The sequence below is a fragment of the Accipiter gentilis genome, chromosome 25, assembly GCF_929443795.1.
Source record: "Accipiter gentilis chromosome 25, bAccGen1.1, whole genome shotgun sequence".
Taxonomy (NCBI): domain Eukaryota; kingdom Metazoa; phylum Chordata; class Aves; order Accipitriformes; family Accipitridae; genus Astur; species Astur gentilis.
Window position 1 is genome coordinate 3956110 of NC_064904.1, and position 26351 is coordinate 3982460.

General features: G+C 45.0%; 1 protein-coding gene across 9 annotated transcripts in view; it reads right to left on the bottom strand.

The window, feature by feature from the left end:
- FOXN3 (forkhead box N3) overlaps positions 1-26351 on the bottom strand; it is a 220327-nt gene that overhangs the window by 99877 nt on the left and 94099 nt on the right. For all 9 annotated transcript variants that reach the window (XM_049828606.1, XM_049828608.1, XM_049828609.1 and 6 more), the window contains exon 3: positions 5644-5780. In XM_049828606.1, the coding sequence (XP_049684563.1) occupies positions 5644-5780 (137 nt within the window). The remainder of the gene's footprint in view (positions 1-5643; positions 5781-26351) is intronic.

Sequence of the window (26351 nt, forward strand, 5' to 3'; positions counted from 1 at the left end):
CTACCTCAGGATAAAGAATAAGGAAAAACACTTTTATCAGAAACAGGTATCAAAAGACAAGACACTGGAGAAGTGATGAACGTTTAAGGAGCTCATAGCATTTTTAGGGAAGCCAGCAGCAGCAGCAGGAAATAGTTAAAAGAGACATTAAATTTCATAAAACAGAAGCACTTCAAATTTTTCAAATCCCAGGCTGGCAAAGGTCCATAAATCGTTTGGTCACTCATGTACCTGCAGGCCCTCTGTGATCCATTGGCCTACACCTGTACCATATGCCTCAACAAGGGATGGGGAAAGGAAAATCAGACCACAAAGCCAACCACATTTAAATGAAATGCTGTTCTGGAAAGTGACTCCACACAAGAAGCAGGGGTGTTTTTCTGCTGGCTCCTGGTGGGTCCTGGTCCCCGCCAGCCACCGAGGCTGCAGCACCAGCCGGGAGCCCGGCAGCGCAGCAGGGCAGCTCTGTAGCACCCGCTCTGCCAACAACCGGCAGACATCACGTACACCGACTGCAGAGCGACTCTGCTCTCCAACAACCGAAACTGCACTGCAGTTGAGTTTTTGCTACATGTTTTCCTTCCTGTGGGTTCCAGCCCTGCAAGGCTCAAGCCCTCTCTACGGAGGGCAGCCAGGTTGAAATGCAGTGATGCACGCCAAAGGAGGTATTTTTCTGATAAAAGTGCTTTTATGTGTACAGGTGGACTCCATGTCCAAAGCCAAGCACAAATCCAGTTCAGGACTAACTGGGGTCTCAATCCTTCCTGAAGGAGAACCTATTAGCCAAGCTCACCCACGGAGCTGTTCCAATGGGAAGGAGCAAACCAACACGGAACCCAACGAAGCCTTTATGAACAGGCAGGCTGGAGCAACACAAGAAAGAAACCACTCTTCAGTTTCTGTCTCCGGCATGTTTGCAATTTCATCAGTTACATGGCAACTTAGGACAGATGCATCAACGTTTGCCACTGGTTTAACAAACTACAACTAGCAAAAAACACCAGAAAAATGAAAAGCAGTGCAGTAATGCTCCGTAAGTCTGTAAAGGGATCTAGCCAATACTCCTAGGTGGTCACCCAGATCTTCAAATATTTTTTATCCATCTGTGAAACTAATAATTTCTGTTATTTTACATTACATTTCCTGATAGTTTTCAGCAGCAGAAGGAGTAATACAATTGAGAACTAGCCCCGTGTAATACACACAGAGAAAAGAAAAATCCACTTCAAGATCTCCTCAAAGAGCTACTAGAAGAGAAAATCCCACCTACAGCTCAGTTAAGAGTCAGAAAACTGGGAATAAAACATATAGGTGAAATATCAGGGCACTGACTTACATAGTTAACTTAACCAAGTTTGCGTCTATACATGTATTTCAAGGTTGCTCTTGCCAACATGATTGTAAATATTTAAAAAGAAACACATTAGACTAAAGCAGCAATTTTTCCACACCATGGAGAGAGCTTTTTCCTTGTAACGCTGTGTATCACTGTTAGTTTGCCCTCAAAATTCATCGTAAATGACATGATATATGCTTCAATTAGAAGAACCAGATAAAAATCTAAGATTTTCTTTTTCGTTTGGCATGAGTATTGTTTTTTAAGAATACACATCCAATCCAACTAAAATTAAATAATTCACATTACTACAGTCTTCTTCTAGCTTACTGTTAATCTTCACCCTGAATTGCAGTAGCAATTCAGACAACTGCAGTCTGAAGTTCGTTCTTATGTACAAACACTGCAAGGTTGCTTTTCTCCCTGAAACTATGGTCTTCTATACATGGAGCCCAATATAACCCAAACTTCCTGGTTTGAGTCATATGTCTAATCTTAAACGATACTAGTATTAACACTGACTCAGCCATCCAAATGTGTGGGTGCGCATTGTAAACCTCCTTCATAAAAGGTCCTCCCTGTTACATTTATGCAGGATGCTCTAATGAAGTTGTAAAGCTAAATCATCTGATGTAATTAACTCTGCTCAGAAAAGGAGAATTTGTCTGTTCAGTGACCGTCTTGCTTGAGATGTTTTTACAATACATTCCTTTACTCTGTGCTCAATTCACCCCTAAGGTGCTTATGCAGATACTAAACAGAACATGTGATTCATTTGTGTATCGTTATTATTTTAAAACATCTGATAAAGACAAGCAATAGGTCACTTTGCCCCTGTGGAATCGCACCAACTGATCCTTATAAACCTTGTAATTCCTCTGATTAATCCTGTTCCTAGAGGCAGGAGTAATATTGGTGAATTATCTGGTTCCAGACATATTTCATTAATATCAGGTGGCACAGTTTCTCGTAGTTGTGGGCTTCAGTTACATAAGATGGATAGACAGCTAAACCTCTTGCCACCCAAGGATTTTTTTCTAGACATATTATCTTCAGCATCAGAAAAATTTCCCTTGGAATTTGTTACTATGACGATGTATTGTTCTGGAGATCTGACGACGGTGGAGTGGATTTACATTTTCTACCCATTACTGGGTAGTCTTTGTGCACATGAGAAAGCAATCACATGCATATGGGATTATTGCTTTTCCAAACACACAGGGCATGTTCAACTACTTGTGAACATATCCGAAATATATTTGAAAAAATGATTTTGCCATGTAACTGCCAATGCAATTAATTCAACAGTCACCGATGGCCTAGACCAGCCTCGTGTTGATATTTTGCCAGTCATTAGTATATGAATAAAGAAATATTTTAGAAGACCATGGGATGATTAAGATTGGACAGCGGAACTGCTGCAAGATAGCCAGCTAAAAATAACAGCAAGACCACGATTTCTTCATACAAAACCTGGCCTCCTTTGGGCGTCTACTTGCGAGGCATTTGCTCCCGCAGCCATGCAAGCTCTTTGTTTTATGATGCAGTCACTATAAGGAAGACTTGAAAACCCTTGGCAGCAGAAGCAGTGTAGCAGCAGCTCTGACATCCCACAGTTTCCACGGAGAGGAAGTTTCCCTTTCAGTTTTGGGACTCGCTTGCAGGTGTTTTGGTGGCACCCTCCCTCTCCCTCGCACAGAAGACAGCTTTCCCACTTGCCCAGCTACATCTGGGCATCAGCAAAAGCAGGCAGTCTTTCAAAACGCCTTCTTAAATCTTACCATGCTCTTTGGCACGTGCCAGTACACCTCTCCTCTCCCACCCGTGAAAACAGGCCATGAGGTTCTGGCCACCCACCCCGTTAGAGGAGGGCAGCACAACTTTGACCTGAGGTCTGCGGCTCTGCGGACGTCCTTTGCCCCACACAGCAAGGACGAGAGAGCAGCGGGCACATGGCTCTGCAGGATGCAGGGCAGCTGCCCCAGGGCAGGCTCCCTGACTCCCGGCACCCAGCCAGGGCATATCTGTGCCAGGGCATCTCTGTGCCAGGGCATCTCTACAGGCTCGTCCCTGCAAGGACCCCTCGCGCCAGCGCTGCTGCACCGCTTCCTTCCCCCTAACCTGGAAAAGCTATCTGTGAGCTCCTGCAGGCAACGCCTGCCAGCAAATTGCACAGCGGTTCTGGCAAACCCGACCCATTAAGTCAACAGTCACTTCCAAGCATAAAAAAAATCGGAGATCCTCCTGCTTTCCACTGCGTGTGTGTTTGCTGGACTTTTTTTGCTTGCAGGGATTAGAAGGGATCAAAATCCCTCCATTTCTATGTCAGACGTGCATTACGCTTTTACTCGACACGAGAATCTCTGAATAAATCTGTATGGGCATAATTAAAATACTCTTAAAAAGGCAACGGAAGTGATAAGGCTCTGGAGCCAAGCCTTGTTCAAACACACAAATTACAATTTTAATGCTATTATTCAAATTATTTATCTATCCTTCTGCAAAGCACAGCAGCGGTGGGACCGCTGGGAGCAGGGGAAAAGTGAAAAAATCCCTTCTAAAGGCGGTACTACGGAAAACATTTTTCTAGAGCGCCACATGAAACGCAAGACAGAGCGACCCGCGCTGCTGCTGTACCACTGGTGGCGCGCTGCTTCAGGAAACCTCAAGCTCCTGTCACCTCCGGCTGCTGGCTGACCCCAAGCTCACTTCAAAACGGGGGGCGGGGGGTGTAAGACCCCAGCGCCCGCAATTCTCCGCGGACCGCACAACCCGGTACGAGATCCCGATTTTCCAAAAACTTTCGGAGCGGCTGCCGTTGCTGCGCGGGGGTTGCCCGTTGCCACGGCAACGGCGCGCGGCTGAGCCCCAACGGCCGGCCCTTTCGCCCGGCAGCGCCGTGATGCAACGGCACCCGCCTGGGCCACGCGTTGCCAGGGAGACGCCCGCGTTGCTATGGCGACCATCACGCTCACCGGGCGCCGGCCCCGCGCCCCCGGCCCGGCCCCGCCCGGCCCGCCGCCGCGCCCCGCCCTCCCCACCGGCCTCAACGCTGACGCTGAAACGGCTCCGGGGAAAAGAAAAGAGAAAAGAGAAGAAGAGAGAAGAAGAGAGAAGAAGAGAGAAGAAGAGAGAAGAAGAGAGAAGAAGAGAGAAGAAGAGAGAAGAAGAGAGAAGAAGAGAGAAGAAGAGAGAAGAAGAGAGAAGAAGAGAGAAGAAGAGAGAAGAAGAGAAGAGAAGAGAAGAGAAGAGAGAAAGAAAGAAAAAAGAAAAGAAAAGAAAAGAAAAGAAAAGAAAAGAAAAGAAAAGAAAAGAAAAGAAAAGAAAAGAAAAGAAAAGAAAAAAGAAAAGAAAAGAAACGAACAAAAACCCCCAAACCAAACAACACCCCCAAGCCCCACGAGAGCCACCACTGTCACTTCTTAGTCCCGGCGATGCTGCTGACCCCGGGTAGGGCTGGTTAGAGACACCTTCCTGATTTTGTGGGGTGCGGTACAGCGCTGGCCACGACCGGCATTGCTGCCCCAGCTGTGACGCGCTGCCAATGTTTGGAAAAAGTGAAGAAAATGATTTCCGTATTAGCAGTGAGGAGAAAGCAGTTGTGTCAAAACCTGGCGCTTGCTTCTCCGCTTGGTGGACGGCAGTCGTAGGTGATCCCTCTTCCTTCACTAAGGTCAGTCACAAGCAACGGCCAGACCAAAACCAAACGCGAGACAAATGAAGAAAACACACCCCACACCTATTTCACCGAAGCAAGGCAGCAAACCGGCTCTTGCTCTCCCCCGCACCCCTCCGGGATAACCCGAGGGCAGGCGCTGCCGAGGGAGGGAGCACGTAACTGCAACAAAGGCTGTTTAAGTCACCTGGGCAGGGAGCTCGCCTGGAAACCTGAAGGTTGCACAGGCAGCACAGACCCTGCAGCTTGCTCGGGGGAAAAAACCAGGCCCGTCTCCTCCGAGTGAGGGTCCTGTGCTTTCACCTACTGCAGACAGGATAAGCGGACGCCTCAAAGCTCTCCCATTTGCTTACACACATTTTAATTTCAGGCGTTCTTTTGCCGGAAGGCTCTGCTGCTCACGGAGGAGCAGGACCGCAAGCTCGGCTCCGGGGACTGGGGGACGGGCAGGTAAGGCATCCCGGCCAAACTCGGAGCAAGGCTAGGCTGCCGCTGGCGCTCCCAGGCTTTCTTCGCTAGCACGTTTCCAAATGGCTAGCCAATCACTTAATTACATTTAACGTCTTACCCAAGATTCATACGTAACACTGGAGGAAAACATTTAGAGTTGTAAAATGCATCTAGTTCTTACCTTTGATATGCCTGAGGAGATGTGGGAGGTGTATTGAACACATGCGAATATGGGTGATAGGGTGTCTTTTTCAAAGCCTGAATAAGATTTTGTCTATATTCTGGGTCTATACACCACAAGGACCCCTTTCCAATACTCTGCAAAGAAAAAAGAATTAAAAAAAAAAAATCAAATATTTGATCTAATGGCATAGCCTTATTTATTTAGCAGTATTTGTCAGGAAAAGCAGTGGGTTTGTGTTTTTTGTCTGACAGAAGTGAACATAGTTTGCTTGCCAGAGATTATTGCTCCATTAATAACGTATTGCAACTGTATGATTTAAATCACACTTCTGGGGGGAAAAAAAGTAAGAATGAATGTTTGCTTGCTTCCCTACTCATCCCACCACCCCCCTCCGCCCCTTGTTACTAGTGAATATGATTTAATTATATCTGGCAATTTCCCCATCACTCCACATTGGAAAAATAAGAAGCTACAGCTACTGTTAAATGGAAACCTTGAAGAAAAGTAGGTTCTTTTTAGAAGTGGTTTTCTTTCCCTTTTGCTGTTATATGAACAAGAAACAAGGCTAAAAAGGAGGGGTTTAAACACCCTAGCAACTGTTTTAAAAATAAAAGGACTTAATCCTTCAACCCACATGACACCAGTGCCATTATACTACAAGAGGAAATTAATCATCTCTTCTCCCCTAAGGGGAAAAAGAAATACCCCCCAAACCCAAAACAACAACAACAAAAAAGCCCACAGTATAATCAGAGTTTAAACCATTTAAGGGTGTTGTGAAATTGTGATCGGTTAAAACAACAGTTACTGTAATTACCCTTTCTGGACACACAAGAGAAACTCAAGCAGTCAATTGGTAATGCGAAGACTACGCTACAACTCACTATTTATTCTGCAGTTACAAGCAGTGCAATTCAGTTCTTGTCTCCATCCCATCAGAGGTCAGGGTGCAGATGTTCTGAATTGTTTCGTGTGAGTTCTCAAACAAAGAGAAAAACAACTTTCCCTCGGCTCCACTATGAAAGCATACAAAATGATAGCTCAGGAGCAGCCTTGGTCTGCTTTTGAACATATGTAAAAACAAACACCAACCCTAACTGTTGACTGAACTCCCCTGGCAGGCTTTCAAGGCATTATGATAAGATTTTTGGTAAATGTTGACGTTTTCTGGAACAGGTGGGGGAGGCTGCACTACTGCCTCTAGCCACTTTTCAGCCCAGGACAGGACCATCCCTTTTCTCAACTTCAACTTGAGCAAGGCTCTCAGTTTTATGTGTTGAAGAACAAACACACACACGCACAAAAAATCACACCAAAAGTGGAATATTATTTTCTAAAGCCACAAGGAAGACCAAGACGTTTGTTTCCTTTTGAAAACTAGTCATCTTTGCGGAGCCCTACCAACTCCTAAGCCCGCTGCCTCACAGACGGCTTTAGGCTACACAGGGCAATGTGCGAAGTGCTTACAGACCTTGTTCCAAGCTTACAGGCAGCAAATCTGCACTCAATTCTCCCCCCAAAAAAACAGAAGAATAAAAAAGAAAAATCTTCCCAAACATCACTGGGTGGCTGTGTGGGAGCATTTAGCAAATTCACAGCACTGCATGAAACTTGGCTTGAAAGAAGGAAAGGGGCTGGCACAACCTGCAGGAGCCACAACCGCTTTATTTCAGAAACAAGCACATCTGCTGGAGGGATGAAGAAGGAACCATCTTCTGCATGCTGCTCTGGTGGAACCAGGAACACGGGGTAAAGCCTCTTCAGGACGGCAGGGTTCAAGCCTGTCTCTCCCCTTGCTTCCCAAGGACACTCTACCAGAAGGCCACTGGACAGTCTAAGAGGAGACTTCTTCCAGCTCTCGAGGTGAGGTGGGGCCCTTGCATGGCCAAAAAGCCCAAGATTCAAGGGGCTGGAGAGAGCGAGCAAGGAAGTCTCTAAGGCTTTCATCTTGGTAAAGCACTACAGCAGATGACTGAAAGATCCACTGCTGGTGTCAGTGGTGGAAGCTGTGTGCCACACATCTCAAACCAGTTTGGAAAAAGGAGGTGGTTATGTTTAGCCCTCTTTTAAATATGGGACAATGAGCCAGAGACTTGACATCATAAGCCTAGTAAGTGACTTTTTAGGCAAAGGACAGAGTCAAAAATAGCATCCGAACTTCTCAAATTCCACTTCCATGGTCTATCCAAGAGCCAGAGCAAGAAGAACATAAAATTTCCTTTTAAGCAAGCAACGTGCAAAACTAGAAACATTTTTCAGGAGAAAACCTTTGCTGGATTCCTTACTCCTTACAGCATGGGATAAGCTTAAAAAAAAAAGCTACACTTGAATACCATCTATCTTATTTGTACTTACTGGAACACAACATATTGTTTCCAAACTTCTCTGTTTTTTCATTTACTTCCAAGACAGACTTTTCATCTACCTGGAAGAGATTACTCCCCAAAACCCATCAGAGTTAGTTCAAGTTGAGGGCCTTACAAGATGAAGTCACCACTGAAGAGTAACTTCAAAACCTTTCATTACTGTTAAGCTAAAATCATTTGGCTTGCCCATATTCTTGCAAAAGCCAAAAATAATCTCACTGAAAAACAGAAACTCTCTCACACAGAAAGTATTGAGAAGAATTATACTCCTTGTTAGCAGAAACACTGGGAAAGCAGATTTGCTACATTTTCACTGCAGCTGAGCTGTCTTATAATTTAGCAGCAAAAACAAATGCAATTTAAGGCAAAGCTCTCCAACCATGCAAAGCTCCATTTTTATGATAGTTACTTTTGTTTTTTCCACAATCACACAAGAGAGCAGAAATAAAAAGAAAACTGAAGTGTCACCCCGTTAAGAATCCTTCTTGACTGTCGGAGGTGTTAAGAGCTTTGTTAACTGTCTGTTTAGATGTGTCATTATTCTTCCCATATACAGAGCAATCATGGGAAAGGAAATCATTGGAACTCAGACCCATCGGTTAGTGATTAATTTCCATCTTATGACACTTGGCGTGCTGCTTCACTACCTCCTCCAAGCCAAAAGTCAATAGTAGCTCCAATCAAAAACCAGCAAGGAAGGGGAAAAAAAAATCCCTGGATTACATTTGTCTCCCAGGCAACAAGTGACTGAGGAGTGGATAACAGCCCCCTGATCATCTCAGCACTGGAGTGCTTTCAGACCTCCTGACATGCTGCTTCCTCTCAGGGCCAGGTATAGCCACCTCCCTCCCTCCCTCCTGCCCATCACAGGTTACTGCTTCTGCATTCATGTTTAAGGTTATTAAAAACAAGGGGAGTGTTACTACGAGTCCCCTTCACCTTGACCAAGAGTAGACTATAGTTGCAGGTAAGCTATTTCAGAGGTACTGATGGGGAGAGAAACCAACACATAGAAGTTTCCCCCATGAAAGTTTATGACTGAGTACTTTTTCTTTTAAAAAATTCCTGATTATTTTTTCTATTAAGAAATTGTTATGCCTTTTCCTGTCATTTAATATTGTAAGTACTGTAGAATCTATCAGGATATTGTGTATTAAATCCCACCTCATTCATTCATTTGCTCTTTCTCATATCTGAAATATGAAAATCTGATTCCCCCCCAACAATTAAAACCAGTGCATTACCATGAAAAGGTATGTGATACACTCAGTGTCCAATTGTTTTTTCTCCCACTGGACTGCATATAAAAGTTTTAAAATCCTACTTTAGGCAACCTGTTAGGATCCAAACAAAAATGTTTGGTCATCTTTTAGTAGAATTGAAAAAAAGTTTGAAATTCAAAAGAACTAAAATGCTGCCTGTCAGCTCTCTCAGTTGTTATAGTTGGGGATAACAGCATTATCCACTATTAAAACTCCTCATTATGAAGATTTTGCTTCCATATACCTCACAACTAACTGCCTGGCCTTACATATCACCTATCATCTGCCCACAGCTCAATAAAAAACCAACTTGCATGTTGAGCTCTTTCCAAGACCAATGGCTGGGAAAAAATATATAACCTGTCTATATAAAAATTCCAGAAAATATTTATGTGAGGAATTTTGTTCCCTGGTTATTTTAGCACAGACTTGAAATGTGTTAGGAATGCAACTGTTTTTCCTTTTCATTGCCATACAAACAGTCTGCCCCAAAAGAAGCTTTTGGAAGAGAGCAGATACAGGAACCGCAAAACACATGGGCTCAGAGGGACACTGGCAATTTAAAATCATACCTTCTGAAGCTCCAGTTACACGTTCACTTTGAATGCGCATGGGACTGCCCTGAAACCAGGGAGAAGCAGCTCCAGGCACCCACATCTCTCGCAGCAGCATCACCACCAAGAGGGTCCTCTAAGGGAACAGACCCCTAAGGGAACATCCCCCAAAAGGAATGTAGTGGATGGAGGGGTCTGAGCTGCTGCTTCCCTGGTCCTCGCTGCAATGCTCTCCTCTCTGTCCTCTTGCCTGCGCCCGGCCCTTCTTCTACAAGCCCATTTCAGTCATTTTCCTCGAAGAAAACTATTTTGCTGGCACAATTTTAACTCATTTAAACCCAATGCATCTCTCAGAACAGCACACTGAGAAAGGAAAACCAGGAGTCTGGCTGGGCACAAAGCAGCTCAGAAGAGGAATGGGAAAACTGGTGTGACATAGAGCAGGGGTACATGGGAGAGAGAGCTGGGGTGAGTTGGGCAGTGAGGCTGGCAGACACAGCCCCAAGGAAAAGACCAGAAGAGCCATGCAGCCGAGACCAGAGACACCAAGATGACAGGCACCGACACAGGGGTAGGCTCAGAGCCTTGGAGGAGAGGAACCAAAACAAGAGACCCACAAGTGCATGAGTGACCCCACAGCTCTGCACAGGTGTCCAGGCTACACCAGCAAGCTGAAAATTATTAAACTGAACTCTTCAAGTTAAGGACCCTGCTACTTCAAACAAGTGAACAAACCCAAAACCAAGCCAACAGCTCCCCACTGAGTAGATCTGTCCTTTTACTTCTCCACTACCAAACCAGGAGGGGATAAGTGGCTGTGGCTAGACTCTCCTGAACCAAAACTGTCAGCGATACGAATCAGGCATATGACAGCTACGCAAGCTGAATTGGTGTAGATGTTCACCATCTTTGAGGAACATGCCATGCTGGTTGCAGGGTTGCTTCAGGAACTGTAGAAGCAAACAGAAAAAGCACACATTTCCCATTACTTTGTCATGGTTTAAGTGCAGCCAGCAACAAAGCACCATGAGGCCCACCGGTGGGATGGGGAGGAAAAAATGAAAAGCTCATGGGTTGAGACAAGGGTGGGGAGGGATCACTCACCAATTATGGCCATGGACAAAAACCAGACTCAGCTTGGGGAAAAAACCAAAGTAAATTTAATTTACTACCAATCAAATCAAAACAACGATAATGAGAAGTAAACCCAAATCTCAAAACACCTTTCCCCCACCCCTCCGTCCTTCCCAGGCTCAACTCCACTGCTGATTTTCTCGACCTCCTCCCCCTCCAGTGGCACAGGTGGCCAGGGAATGGGGGTTGCGGTCAGTTCATCACACATTGTCTCTGCCACTCCTTCCTCCTCAGCGGGAGGACTCCTCACACTCGTCCTCTGCTTTACTGTGGGGTCCCTCCAATGGGAGACAGTGCTTCAACAAACTTCTCCAGCATGGGTCCTTCCCACAGGAGACAGTTCTTCACAAACGGCTCCAGCGTGGGTCCTTTCCACAGGCTGCAGTCCTTCAGGCACAGACTGCTCCAGCGCCGGCTTTCCCATGGAGTCACAGCCATCTTCAGGGGCACCCACCTGCTCTGGCGTGGGCTCCTCCCTGGGCTGCAGGTGGGCATCTGCTCTCCCGCTCCCCTCCACGGGCTGGGGGGGACAGCCTGCCGCCTCACCACGGGCTGCAGGGGCATCCCCTCCTCCCCCGCTCCTCCCCCCCCCCCTTCTTCACTGACCTTGGTGTCTGCAGAGGGGTTCCTCTCACATTCCAATCCCACTACTCACTGCAGGTTTCCCTTCTTAAATCTGTTCTCCCAGAGGCACTACCACTGTCACTGATTGTGTTGGCCTGGGCCAGAGGCAGGTCTGACTTGGAGCCAGGGAAGCTTCTGGCATCTTCTCACTGGAGCCACCCCGCAGCCCCTCCCTCGCTACCAAAACCCTGCCACACAAACCCAATACAACTCAAAAAAAAGGACATTTCCAACTAGCATCTGCAGTCCCATGCTATCAAATCTTTAAATCACACCACTGCGACTTATCGGTCCCTGCCTAGCTCAGTGTAAGTTCTTGAAGCCGTTAACACAGGACCCATAAGTAACACTAAGGACACCTTCTGCAGTGATGAGGAATCTTTTGGTTTCAGTATTCACTATTACTGATCTAAGGGTTTGCTCTCATGGATGAAACCTACTGTCACAGCAGATGATCTCTCTGCTAGTAATAGCGGAGAGATTACTGGGTATCAAAGGTTCTTGCTCAAAAGAAATATTTATCCTGAGCACATTGTGCACAGCTACCCTGCAACAGCGGGCTTGAAGCAAGCCCTTCGCACAGATTTGCCACAAAGTTTATCCACAGGAATGCCATATAGCTTCTACAGATGTCCGAGTATGCCATGCAAGCACAGAAATGTTTCTATAGGATCAAAAAGAATTGGATGATAGAAATATCCATGATGTCACCACAGAATTTAAAACAACTGTTCAAGTAACTACAGCCAGGACCAGAATCTGAAAAAATAGGTTTTTTAGACCAGAAATAGATTTCTGTGCATAAGGTACAAATAAGAACAATGTTTCTCAGCTTCTGTGTCTGCACCACATCTACTGTGGCGGCATGAAGTCATCAGCCTCCTCCTGACAGACGCCATGTCTCTGGAACCACTGCTGACTGCTCACACCTGCACATGGAACCTCTGGGGGTGGCGAGAGCATGCCCAGGGCTGTCAGGCAGCAAGGACCCGTACAAGCTCCTAAGAGAACTGGCACGATGGAAACGTCTACCCATGAAAAGAGGAGGGTATTTCACTCACCACCTGACACTGCAGTCACCCAAAACACAGAGCGATTCTAGAAACCTTCACTAAAACAGGTTTCTGGTTGGTTCCCAGGGACAGCAAACACAAATTCCCCTCTTCTCACCTTACGAAAAAATATATTTCATAAGAAAAGTGAGAGATTTTTGTGAGGAGGTGGAGAGGCAGGAGGAGGGAAAATACTTTCCGAGTGGCACCTCGTGACACCCTGCCTTCAGGTCTGAAATGCACCAAGAGGAACACAGAAATCACTCCAAAATCCACCTCAAGAGAGAATGACTTGCTTAACTTTCTTGCACTACGCAGACACACCTGCCAAGTGACTTAAAAATCACCCTGCAATACAACACAGATTACACATCCTTCACCAAATATGCCACTACTCTTGAAGGTTTCCAAGCGTTGTGCAGGCACTATGGGAAACAAGTGGCTCACAATTACAAAATTCACCAAGACTAGAAAATGCAAGTCTACTGTGACCACTGATGCCGTGTTGAATCAGCACTACACCAGCAAGGGCAGAGAGGCTTTTCAATATCCAAAGAAAACTTGTGCAACCAGGAACACTGCTCAAAGGCCAGCTCTGTGCTATTCACTCACAGACAGCGATGCCGAGAAGAGCGTGCCTTATTTTTTTAGTTCAGCTACCCAACCCTCATGTTAGCCTCCTCTAAATCAAGGGCATCACTGCTAAAATAGGACCAACTCAGAATTGTAATTCCTTCATTTACGTGAGGCAGCATTAGCATACTATTACAAAAACTGGGGAAAGATATAGTATGTAACAAATTTTAAACTGTTTAACTGGCAAATGCTCAGGAAGATTTAAGATTAAGATGCCGAAGTTAGTCTGTTGGTCTGTTTAAAACTCTGCTGGTTATCTTTGCTCATCGGTATTTCAAGTTATCAGGAGACATAATGTTGCTTGCTCTGCCTGCCTACATTTCTTCTCCAGTTTTAGATAGTATTTTTTATGAGTGGTTGTATTGGTTTTGTGTGGCAAGGTTTTGGTAGTAGGGGGGGCGGGGGGGGGTACAGGGATGGCTGCTGTAAGAAGCTGCTGGAAGCTTCCCCTGTGTTCAAGAGAGCCCATACCAGCCGGCTGAAAGAAGGACCCACCGCCAGCCAAGGCCGAGCCAATCAGCGATAGTGGTAACGCCCCTGTAATAACATTTTTAAGAAGGAAAAAGTTGGGATGGAGAGAAACAGCCGCCGGCGAGAGGAGAGAGAACATGTAAGAGAAACAAGCCTGCGGACACCAACGTCAGTGAAGAAGGAGGGGGAGGAGATGCTCCAGGCGCTGGAGCAGAGATTCCCCTGCAGCTCATGGTGAAGACCCTGGTGAGGCAGGCTGTCCCCCTACAGCCCAGGGAGGTCCACGGGGGAGCAGATCTCCACCTGCAGCCCGTGGAGGACCCCACACCGGAGCAGGTGGGTGACCAAAGGAGGCTGTGACCCCGTGGGAACCCCGCGCTGGAGCAAGCTCCTGACAGGACCTGCGGATCTGTGGAGAGAGGAGCCCACGGAGCAGGTTTTCTGGTACGACTTATGACCCCATGGGGGACCCACGTTGGAGCAGTGTGCTCCTGAAGGACTGCACACCGTGGAATGGACCCATGCTGGAGCAGTTCGTGAAGAACTGCAGCCCGTGGGAATGGCCCACGTTGGAGGAGTTTGTGGAGGACTGTCTCCCGTGGGTGGGACCCCACGCTGGAGCAGGGGAAGAGTGTGATCAGCCCTCGTCCTGAGGAGGTGAAGTGGCAGAAAATAACGTGTGATGACCATAAAGCCCCATCCCTGTCCCCCTGTGCCGCTGGGGGGGCTTGGCAGTGAAATCCGGGAGTGAAGTTGTGCCCGGGAAGAAGGGAGGGGTGGTGGGAAGGTGTTCTGAGATTTCGTTTTATTTCTCATTACCTTGCTCTGGTTGATTTGTAATAAATTGAGTTAATTTTCCCAAATTGAGTCTGTTTTGCCCGTGACAGTAATTAGTGAATGATCTCTCCTGTCCTTATCTCGACCTGCAAGCTTTTTGTTATATTTTTCTCTCCCCTGTCCAGCTGAGGATGGGGGAGTGATAGAACGGCTTTGGTGGGCACCTGGTGTTCAGCCAGGGGCAACCCATCTCGGTGGTCACAGATAATAGTAAACCTTTATCCTCTTCAACAGCTATGTACCTTGCAGATGAGGCTGACGGGTTCTCTAGTTACTCCTTTTTTAAACAAATGAAGTAATTCACAGAAAGACACAAACAGAACATTTGAATCATCTGAGGTCAGCTACTTAAAAAAAAAAAAAAAGAAAGAAATATAACTGCTAAGGAATTCTTAAAGAAAGAAAAACAAAGCCACTGCCAATGATTGCTCTTATTATAAAACACATTCCTTAGATCCACTGTAATCTCACATAAAAATTACAAATAACTATTCATGCAGTTTAAGGGTAGATTTTCTTCATTCTCTTCCAACATTTCCAACACAGATCAGTGAAATTCTACATGGTCAGTTCTAAAGAACTGCACTATAGACCTTAACAGCCATTTTAATGACAATAACAAATGCATGGTAAGCATTTAATTTTCAGAAACCCTCACACAAAATCCCCCTTACCTATGAACTCAAGAGTTAGAAACTTCCCCTGCCCTCCTGAGGAAAGTTTGGCAATGTTATGTGACAGCTTGACACCAAGAGAAAACTAAAGTAGTATTTGCATGCAGCATAACAAAACCCTCACACCCACTCCTCCTGCATGTTTTCAACTCTTTTTTCAGTAAACTAGCAGTCACAGCTCAGCTCAGGCACAAAGCTGAAAAAGAGCTCTGACTAGCTAAAACACCATTACATGACCATAAATATATGCTCATTTAACGCATTAAATTAAAGGTTTGATGGGAAGGCTTGCTGGAGTATAGTGTTCAACCCAAGTAAACCAGTTTCATCAAGAAATCACCCACTTTTCTCAAGAAAACAAAAGGTTGGGGCCTTTTAAATCTTATTTTGCTCCAAGTAAAAACATCCATTAGTTCAAATCACACAAGTCCAAGCCTCTGCTTTTCATGCTTATCTCTTGGTATTTTAGCTCACTTGCTCAACGAGCTACCCCAGACACCAACACAGCCCTCAACCTTTTAAACCACTGGTTTGCCTTTAGGAAAATGGCCTGATTCTGCCCCAAGTGGTGCAGGGACATTAACCATGCCCTTGCCTCTAGTGTCATTCCAGTTACAAAATGGGCACTGTCTTTCCAACTGGAAAGGCTGGGTAGGTAAGTAACTTCACTGAGAATGAGAAGTACGATTATAGTGGAAAAGGACTACTTAGCACAAAACAAAATAAAACAAAAACCCCCAAACCAAATGGGAAGCCAAGCATGCAAATAAACAATGCTACAGGAATAAAAAGGCCAGACCAGCACTGTGAAGTAACAGCTGGAGAAAAGGAAAGGCTGTGGTATTCCACAGTCAAAGAAAAAAATGCCTATTTCACAGGCAAGATGCAGTGTAAGATCCTGCAACACAAGAAAGTGCTACCGAAACGTGCACTGTCCAGTACTCTTCCAATGTTAAAGGAGTTCAAGTCTCACCAGCACAAGACATATTAGAAGTTTTCTTTTTACCTTTGGACTTGTATGTGCTATCAGTGTGAAGGGCCCTGCTCCATTCAGCAGTGCCTTCAGAGGCTGGCCCCCACACAAACCTCTGAAGAGTGCCCCATAAGTAGAGCCACAGGCACAGGTCCTATGGCCTTGACTACCTACCACAAGTAGAGCAAAGAAACGGTGGGTAAGATCCCACTGCAATGGCTGCGAGACAGCACAGGAGTGACTGCGTGGACGGTTCAGGTTTTACACAAATGAAGGCATTCATGGGATCTTAAGCAATTTTTTACCTCAGCACTCCGCCTCGTGAGTACAGAGAAGTCAGAAATGTCTTCTAGTGAGTGGCTGACACCCACCAAGTCTGAACTGCTGCCAAAGACTACAAACCCAAGGCATGTCCGCAGAGTTCAGGCTCCTGATTCCACAAGGGGCACTCCAACACCGGGTCTGGAATGATTCTCTATTGTTATTTCAATCACGGTGACCCACTGCCAGATAACACCACGGGCGCAGCTGATCCACTGCTCCTCCTCTAGCTCCTCCACTGCTCCTCCAAGCACACCAGCAACTGTATTGTCCATTAGTACACCTAAGCTCACAAATACTACTGCCTACAGCCGGCAGTGGATCTGCTACACCACATTAGCTTCCCGCTGCTCTCATCATCCTCCAACAGGCTCAGGAGATGTTGCATTGTGTCACCCAACTCCAAGAGTCACATTTAGCCTGTTAAATATCTCCTTGCTGAGTTTACCTGCAAACCACCCTACAAAGCTATTAGGCTGCCATATGGAAATCCTGCAAGCAACTGAAGAAAGCACCATCATTAACTGCCCTTAAACAATGCCTGGCTCCTATACAAAGTAGTAAGTAGTATGTCGTTTCATGCTAGTGCCTAGCAACCCCAGACATTCCCCAAAGCCTCCCCAGGCTAGGTGAAGTCCAGGCACTGAAGAAGACAAGCTGTGACACTGCTAGGGAGGAACAAAGTGCAAGATCAAACAGACGCCGGGAGACTGGGCTGGGAAGACAGGAGAGCCCAAAAGACAAGCCTGTCAGCATGACGGGCCGTCACATGTCATTCTTCAGGGACATTAGGTAGCAAGTAGCATGAATAATGCTGTTTCAGCCTATAGAATTTCTGTGTATACATGGAAAGTGTAATTATCCCTACTCTATTGAAAAGAAAATTGAGGAGACACAGAAACAAAAGAATAAAAAAGAAGTTAAGTGCTCAAGGTCACCTATAAAGTCAAAGGAAAAAGAAAAAAGAAAAAAAATCCCCGAGACTCCAGACCAATAGCCCATTTAGTGGGGTGTGTTAATTTCATGTCAGAAAGGCACTCATTTAAATACCCACTAGTCATCCGATACTCTTCATGTTACCTAGATTATACAATTGGAAAAGACACAAATTGCCTTTTCTTACAAACATATAGGAACATCATATATGAAAACCTAGTGACAATTTTAAAACACAACCCATCACACAACAGATATTAAAAAAATTATTCAACACTTCTATCTACTAAAGGTTTACAGGTCATTTTTTGCCTACTAGTGTATTAATGATGAAATAAGCCAGTGAGTGAATTTCTAGGGGAAGGGGTTAACAGCTGGTAGAGACGGGTGGGAGGGAGTAGGTTGCACTAAATCCATTAGAAATAAGGAAGAGCTGACAAAAGCTAATGGATTTGCACCATTTCCCCCATAACTGTTCATTTCACGCAGGGTTTTTCCTTGCTTAGTATTTAATACTGGTTCACACAATGAATTGAGGGGGGAAACCAGGCGCTTTGATAAATGGCTTGAGAGGCTGCCTGGATGTGGGGTTTCCAAGCGTCCCTGGGCTCCTTAGGGAAACAAAGCTGTGCTCCGTCCTGAGCCCTGCTTGGTAGCCTCAACAGATCCCCATCACCTGCAGCAGGCACACGCTGAAGAAGAACCATCCTCCTGCAACAGAGACTTCAGTGTCATCGCATATCTATCAACACACAAATTATTTCTGCCACTTACACATACTCCAGTCTGCTTGTGTCCCATTTCTACACTAAGTTCAGAGATACTTGTTTTTTACTATCATTTCTCTTTCCCACTCCTCTTTCTCATGGCTCAATGAAACCCCAGAAAGCAAAACAAAACACGGCCCCATGCTGCAAACATCCTCCAAAATGAGGCAACTTATTGACTGCATTTGAAGCCTTCACCTCACTCACACAGCACAGATCAGCACAAACTCGCCAGGGCAGGGCCCGGCTTCAGGAGCCTCGACAGCCCAAATGTCACAATCCCAAACCTCACAGACTCCGACAAACCTGGGACTTCACTGCGACTCGGTACCTTTGCAAGCAGCCTACACTAATCCTCCTTCCTCCCAAACACCAAGTACCATCACAAGGCTCTGGAGAAACACATCCTGAATTCGTCAGTAAGATCGATGGCTCTGCACTGAAGGCAAACCATGGCAAGACCAAGTTTAGCTCCAGGAGCAAACCAGCCTCCTGTGGGGAGGTCAAAACCCAGCCGCTGCGGCAAGTGCGCTCCCACTCTTAAGACACCGGGCACCCTGGCGGGACTAAAAAGGCAGCGCCTGCAGGAGGGGGCTTTCCTCGCCTGGTGGGATTTGGCATCTTGTTTTTATCGTAATACGAAACAAGCAAGAAATCCCACCTAAGCGCCACACCGCTGCAACATACACATGGCCAGAGAGAGAGCAGCAAGCCCCCACCAGGCCCAGCTGCGGAGGAGGAGCACTCCCACCTTCGGCACCAACCTCTTCCTGTGTCTTCAGGAGAGCTGGCCATAGAACCCTTCCCGGGAGAGGCAGAAACACACCTCGACTGCATCAAAGCTGTCCGGCACAGGGAGGCCCTGACCTCAAGACTATAAGGGAATTAATTACATACCCAGGCAGAGACGGGCAGTGGACTGCTAAGCCGCCTGCCTGCCTCCACCCGCTACCATGCCGCAGGTCACTAAAAAGCACCCTCTCCCGATCCTAGCTTTAACATTGGTCTCCGCCAGCAGCTGCCCCGCAGCCCACCTGTGCAGGAGTGCACAAAAACTCTTCCCGCTCCAGCTAGTGAGATGCCCCAACCCACCGGCGGCAGGAGACAGCCAGGGCTATGGCGTTACCACAAGCGCAAGCAGGAGACGCCATGGCATACGGGTTAAGCACAGCGTGTCCTCCCACCCCTGCCGCACTGGCAGCAAGCGCAGTCCCCTTGCCCTCCCTGCAGGTGTGTGGCACCAGCCCACCCTGCGCCCAGCCCCAGGGGATGAGCGTCCTACCACAAAGGTCAGGGTGGGAGAAGCAGGTGAGAAATTGTCCTTCTCAGCAGAAGGATGCGGCGGCAGGGGGAGAAAGCAAGCTATGTTGCCAGGTCTCATCCAAGTCATCCTCTGCGTGGAGCAAGTTAAAAGAACAATAAGGGAACTTCTCAATTAATTCGGATGTGCTTACATTTCCTCCCATTTTTACTTTAAGACCACTGTAGAAGCACAGGCTTGTAAAAACAGTAAGAAGATGAACTTGCTTAGCCTTCAAAGCCTTACTCACAGCAAGATTCATTAAAACTGTAAGGAGACTCCCTTTATTATTTTTCTCCACACGGCATCTCAAAAATAGATTTGACAATTATAGGATTTTTGTTGCCTTGGGTTTTTTAGGTGCCTGTATTTTTACAAGCATGGCTACTGGTAAAACGCTAAAAGCAGCAGATGCAACAAAGCTTGGCATGAGGAACTTCTGAGCATGAGCCACTCAATCAAGCATATTTTAGAGTGGATAATTAATACTGCATTTCGGCTTCCCTGAGCACTGCCACCAGTAAAACAGATTTGAAAGTGTGCAGATAGTTTATTAAACATGTCAAAGTGATTACATTAGAGAAATAAGACGTAGACTCACTGGTGTGCATGGATTTAAAGCAAAAAAATGAATATTTAAATCTAAATTTTTTCCAAGGAAGCTAGCAAGTCCCCGATCACAACCTACAGCTTGGCAAGAATACGATTCACAGGTTTATTCATGTTATTTCCCAGGCAGACTAGGGAGTGTCTAAATACTATCGAAGTCTACATACTTAAGGATCCTGACTCAATATAGATTCTTCCTCTGTTTAAAGTCCATCTCATTTTTCCAGATGCGATTCCAAATCCCACAGTGATCTTGCCATTTCATACAAAAAGCAAAGGAAAAGCGTGGGTTTCCTCAAATTCACAGAAGAGAAATCAAAAGGCACGTGATGGAGGCAGCAGCAGAGAGCCAGCCTGCAAACTTACTGAAACAAACCCAACAGAAATAGAAATGTCACTCTTCAGGATGCTCTTTCGGCTAAGCTGGTAGCAAACAGGATGTGAGCATCAGTCGCTGTGTGCAGAGAAGAGGTTATTTAAAATAGCAAGTTCAGGCACAGACCAGTTTTTTTACCCAGTAAAGAAAGAGTGGGAGGAGGCAGGGGGGACCTTTCAACCGGCACACCACAGCCCTGCCTACTTGGGTTTTCCCTGGTCTCTTTTTAACTGAATTATCTCACAAGCAGTCGTTTTCAAGTGCGATGTTCACAGGTAGCCCCCATGAAATAGGGCTGCGTGGGAAGCCTGTGCATGATTCGAGAGTACCGGGAGGAGGAGAAGGAGAAATGACAGGCTCCTCAGCACAATGACACCATGGACAAGCTCAGCAGCGCCAGCGGCCCTGAGAAAAGGGACCGGGGCACTTGCTGAAAGACACATTGTCCACAGAAAGGAATGATTACTGCTTGGCTTGAACATGAGAACAAGAAGAAAAACAGTCTGGAGCAGGGGAGGGGAAAAAGAGAAGACAATGCTGTTTGATGGGAGTCTAGAAACCTCTCGAGATTAGTAAAGCTGTATCAACTTCTACATTGTGCTAACTCACTGTCTTCACCCTCCCACTCCTTGGTGTTTACTAGCAAGCTATTACTCATTCTGATCACCGTATACAAAAAGGCTGCTGATCAATATTGCACAAGGGTGATTAGTGCTCAGTGATTAAACATCAGTGTATGAATTTATCTGACTTAACATGCCTGAAGTGGAAGGCAACAGGGAGAAACAATTTCTGAGCAGACTCCAGTAATGAAAATTGACAACTTGCCCAACATCAGATGTTGATGTTGTGAAGAGTTCATAAGTTACAAGGAGGAGAAGATGTATGACATTCTCAGAAGGATGGAAAATTGTTTTCCTCCAAATTATTCATGACCAAATATGCCTTTGAACAGATCTACCATCTAAAGGAAAAGAAAATCTCATTTAAGGATGCCAAAGCAAGGCTATTTTGATGACACACGTGTCATGCAAACAGGCCTGCTGTGACCTGAGTCACTGCTCCAGGTCTCCTGTGATCTTTTTTTCTATCAGCTTCACACAGGAAGCCTTCATATTTGACACACCAAAAATAGCAGATGGTTTACAAATTAAAATCTTGCTTCAAAAAAGGTTGCAAATTTTTTTCCGAAACACAAATGCACTTTCAGCGCAGTGCAACAATGATTTAAAGCACTTGCCCCTGCCACGCGTTCCTCAGACAGACTTTTATGAACAGTTCCATTTCTAGATGATGCAAGTAAGAAAAGAGAGAACAAAGAGGGGGAAAAACCCCACAAAAATAGCAATCAGAAGTGAATACCTGAATATGAAAAGCAACCAAAAATAATGTACAAACTCCTTTATAGAGAAAAATGCGTAGCTAGAAAACGAGGTCCAAACTGTTGAAGGTCCTATCCAAGACTGACCAAAAAAGGAAGGGGCACCTTGTAATTGACTCCATTCATCCTACTGATGATGGAAAACTTTGACAGCAGTGATCTTACCTTTCAGAGCTGCATAATATACTAAATCCTCCTGAAAACCAGTAAGCAGCCCTTGAGCATGCTGGTGGAGTGAAAATCCACCACTGCTTGCCCCACCAAAGGAAGCCAGATACACCAGCTCCAAAGCACCAGCCCGTGAAAAAGGGCTGGCATCCTCCCAAGGGTCCTTCTTCTCTTCATAGTCACACCCAGTGACCACAAATGCTGACATCTGCACTGTACAGAGGAGGATTTCTGTAATTGCTGTGTTTTCCTTGCAGAAGACTCTCCAGGGCAATACTAAACACACCACCACCAAAAGAGTTTGAAAGAAACTTGACAGATTACAGCTTTATCGTAACCTCTGGGATCTGGCTTTAATATTGCCAACTCATCGCATTTTTAGCATGTTGGGATTCTAGGTGTTTCTAAAGTCATGAGATGGTGCAAAATCATGCAGGGGAAAAAAACCCAAACCAAAATGTTTCCATCTGTCTTGACTTCTGTAAAAGAGCCTGTAAAAGATCTTAAAGGCTCTAAAAGAAGGCACATATCTCCCCTCCCCCATTATTTTAAATGACAACATGATTTTTAAGCTAATTTCGTAACTTCTAAGGCCCAAATCTCCATATAAATAGCCCTCCACACCATCCTTATCATATCCATCCATATTATTACACACACACCCCTAGATACTAACACTACTTGATCTAAGTAATAAGATCTACGCAATACAAACACAGAGAATTTATTTGGGCAATTACAGGATTCCCTTCCTTTCCAAACAAAAGCATCTCTCTACACAGTGCAAGAAGGCCAAGGCTACATGTGGTGTGAAATGAAATGCCATTTAAACCAGCTCTGGAACTGTTTTATTGTCTAGCCTGATGCCAAACAATAGGGATCAACACATAGTCAAAACAGGAAAAAGCAAGAGTTTACTGATGAAGCAAATTCTTCTCTTTAATGTATGTCTAAATTAAAGATTTGGAGTGCAAATCCAACAAGTTTGTGGGCCCTGTTTTATAAATTGGGAGGGAAATAAATCGAAGTTGATGTGGCACACAAGTGGATAATTATACCACGATTAAGACACGGACTCTTGTCCCGTCAGCTCAAGCCCAGCCAAATGCATTTTTGGCATACTAGACACTGCAGGGTGAGTGGTACTCAAGTGCTGGTGAAGGAGCAGATGGTAATTAGCAAAAGTGGTTAGATCATAAGCATGTTTACTTTGAAACTAAAATACTGCATAGATTTTAGCGGGCGGGGGGGGGGGGGGGGGAGACACGGACGGACACGGGACAGACGTTTTCTTATTTTTTTCCTAGTCAGCAAAAAACCAGGATGAGAAAGCAAGATCTTTCCTACAATTTCAATACTACAAATTAAAATCAAAGGTTTTGAAATGAAAATTTTATATTTCTTCTCAAACAAGAGTGACAGAAAAGCTTGTCTCTTAATGGAAAGGGTCATAATTATATTTCTGCTTTTCCAAATTCAAAATTACTCTGCTCTAAAAGCCAACAGCAAATGACACATCAAAGCAGACGTGCTAAGCCAAGAACAGGGAACTTCAGTCCTCCAAAAAAAAGCGGGACTGCCCAAAAGGCAGTGATGTCTTACAGGTGTTTTAGCAAAACCTGAAAGAACAAAAAATTTGTCAAAGTGGAGGTGGTTTTACTAAATTTTGAGTGGTTTGTTTTGGAAAAAAACAAGAGAGACTCTTCAGGTTAGTTAAGACTCTTAAATTAGAGTGATCTGTTTAGACTAATTGGTAACCAGTTGTGGCAAAAGAACACGTCTGTCCTAAGGAAATTTTGCAGAGATGTACCACTATGACAGCATCTTGTTTTCCTAGCACAGAGATGCAAGTAGATAGAAAGCTTTGTGTGACAGCCCAAATCCATACTACTTTTTGCTCCCATTTTGCCTTAAAAGTGTTTGGATGATCTAAAAAACAGTACGACTGTGTAATGCTTTTTATATATTAAATATATTTGTATACACACACATACATATACAGATAGAGAGATACAAAAATGAATGAATTTAAGCAGAAAAGGAGGTACCGCCTGAACAATAAAATCCCATTTGTCTCAATAGCTGGGAGCTAGCACTGTACTGAGTCTTCTGTGCAATTTGTCTCTATGACAGCTTCCTTCCTCTTTCTCTGCTGTGCAGCCAGAAGTCTAGAAAGTATCAGAACTTGATATAAAATTGTAAAAAAACAAATCTACCCTCTTTTACAACAGCAAGGTTTATAAATTTAAACCCAAGCATTGAGGAGGAAAACGTTCATCTTTAGAGAAGGGGGTAAGAGAGAGAAAATCCAAATAAATTAGTTCAACGATGTAATTATGTAACAACAAATGCATTAACATTAAGTGCCAAAACAGGAAAAAACATTTTGGACAAGTTCATCGGCTTCAAAACAAACCATGCAACGCTGAAAGCGCCAGCATTTGTCTGATTCCCACCCATCTCGGCCACATCCTGACTCTCTAACTTTCTATCTCTCCCAAAAAGACTGAAAACCTGTATTTCCCATGCATGCCACGCATTTCTTCCTAAATTAGCTATGCAGGCAAGCCAACGAATCACACTATTCAGCTACAGCTCCTTAGTCCTAAAGTACTTCAAGAAGGGTGGAATTATGTAAGAATTGTATCATGGCTTCCAGTTAAATTTATAAATAAATATAATCTCTGAAGGGGATTCCTGCAGAACTAAATAACTTTTGTTCCAGGAGCCCTGTACCATTTTCTCTCAAAGTCTAAGTGTAATTGTAGCTCCACCTGAGCTGGCAGCACACAGTTCTTACAGCCGTCAAACACTCCTCTCCAAAAGCCTTCAAAGTGCTCCCAGGAGCAGTGAGGACCTCTGGAAGTGCAGTGCTTCTGTGTTACTCTAGGGCTAGAGAAGGCTGCACGCAGACAGCCAGTGCAAGGTAGTGGTACTAAGGAGAATCTTGCAAATACAGCTTTTCCTGCACAGCAAGGACTTTATTCCTGAAGATGAACCATGTAAAAAAATATTTAGTTCTCCCCAACAACTTAAAGAAAACAGACCTAACTGCAAAACTGCTACATTTATTACGTTCTGTATCACTTAACCTTAACAGTGATGTTTACACACACAACTGAACCTAAAACCAGACCATTTCATGAACGATTTCCCTATTTTCACTGGAACAGACCTAACCTAAGGAGAGGTGTGTCACCACTCTCCACCCTAAAGGGTGAGGAAAAGAGATAAAAATATGTAAATGAAAGCTTGAGATAAGGTATCCAAGTACCTAACCTTAGTCTTGCATTAACCCCTGCAGCCCCTGCAAGTTGCACCGTAGGCTTTTTTTTTCATCTGTAAACTCAGAAAAATATTTCCAATAGTTGCCTCATCTCAGTGAGTAACCCTCCCACAGTAGACAGCCATGGGATCTCATCAATACAGCTCTGGAGCAGAGCCTAATTTTCTGCTCATAGCTTGAATGAGTGTGAATTCAGCATTCAACTAGATTATCTTATGCAAAATCCCATCAGTAGGTTTCTGTTCCACGTACTGCCACAGACACTTTTCCATGCCATTCCCCATACAGAAGCCCGTTCATTCCTCTGCTTACCAACAGTCGTCTTTCAGCAAGTTACACCAGCGTTTCAAAATCCTGATGGCATTCAACTAGTAGTAAATTGCTACCATTCACTGCTGCAACGAAATACAGCAATTCAGCATGCTGTAGATAGTGTTTTGGTATCTTAAGTCACTAGCTGAGGGCAGCAATTTGGTTTCTTTTCTACTGTAGCATGTAAAAACCCACTCACATTTAAGATCCTTGGAATGAGTCCTCCCACAAATTCCTACATCAGTTCCCAGGAAAATGTTTCCGTGACACCCAGAATGGAATTTGAACAACATAACTAACAAATTAAGATGTATTGTCTCCAAAATTACTATTATGGATAACTGAGTAAGATCCAGAGACATCATTTATGGCCACGGCTGTTGCTTTCCACAGCTCAGTCCCAATTCTGTTGTTGTTTACTCAAGAGTAAATCAAAAGCAGCTCCTCTGAAATCAGGAGTCCAAATTGGTGGGAGAATAGAACAAAACAATTAACGTCCCAGCCTAAGAAGGGCCAATAGTGATCTACCAAAAATTCAGGAAGAAAAAACATTTATGCCAAAGTAGAAAAGTCACTCTCCTTCTTCCTCCCTACTGTTGCTTATCTTACATGACCTCTACCACTGATGAGTCTGACACCATCTACAGCTATAAGAAATATAGGACT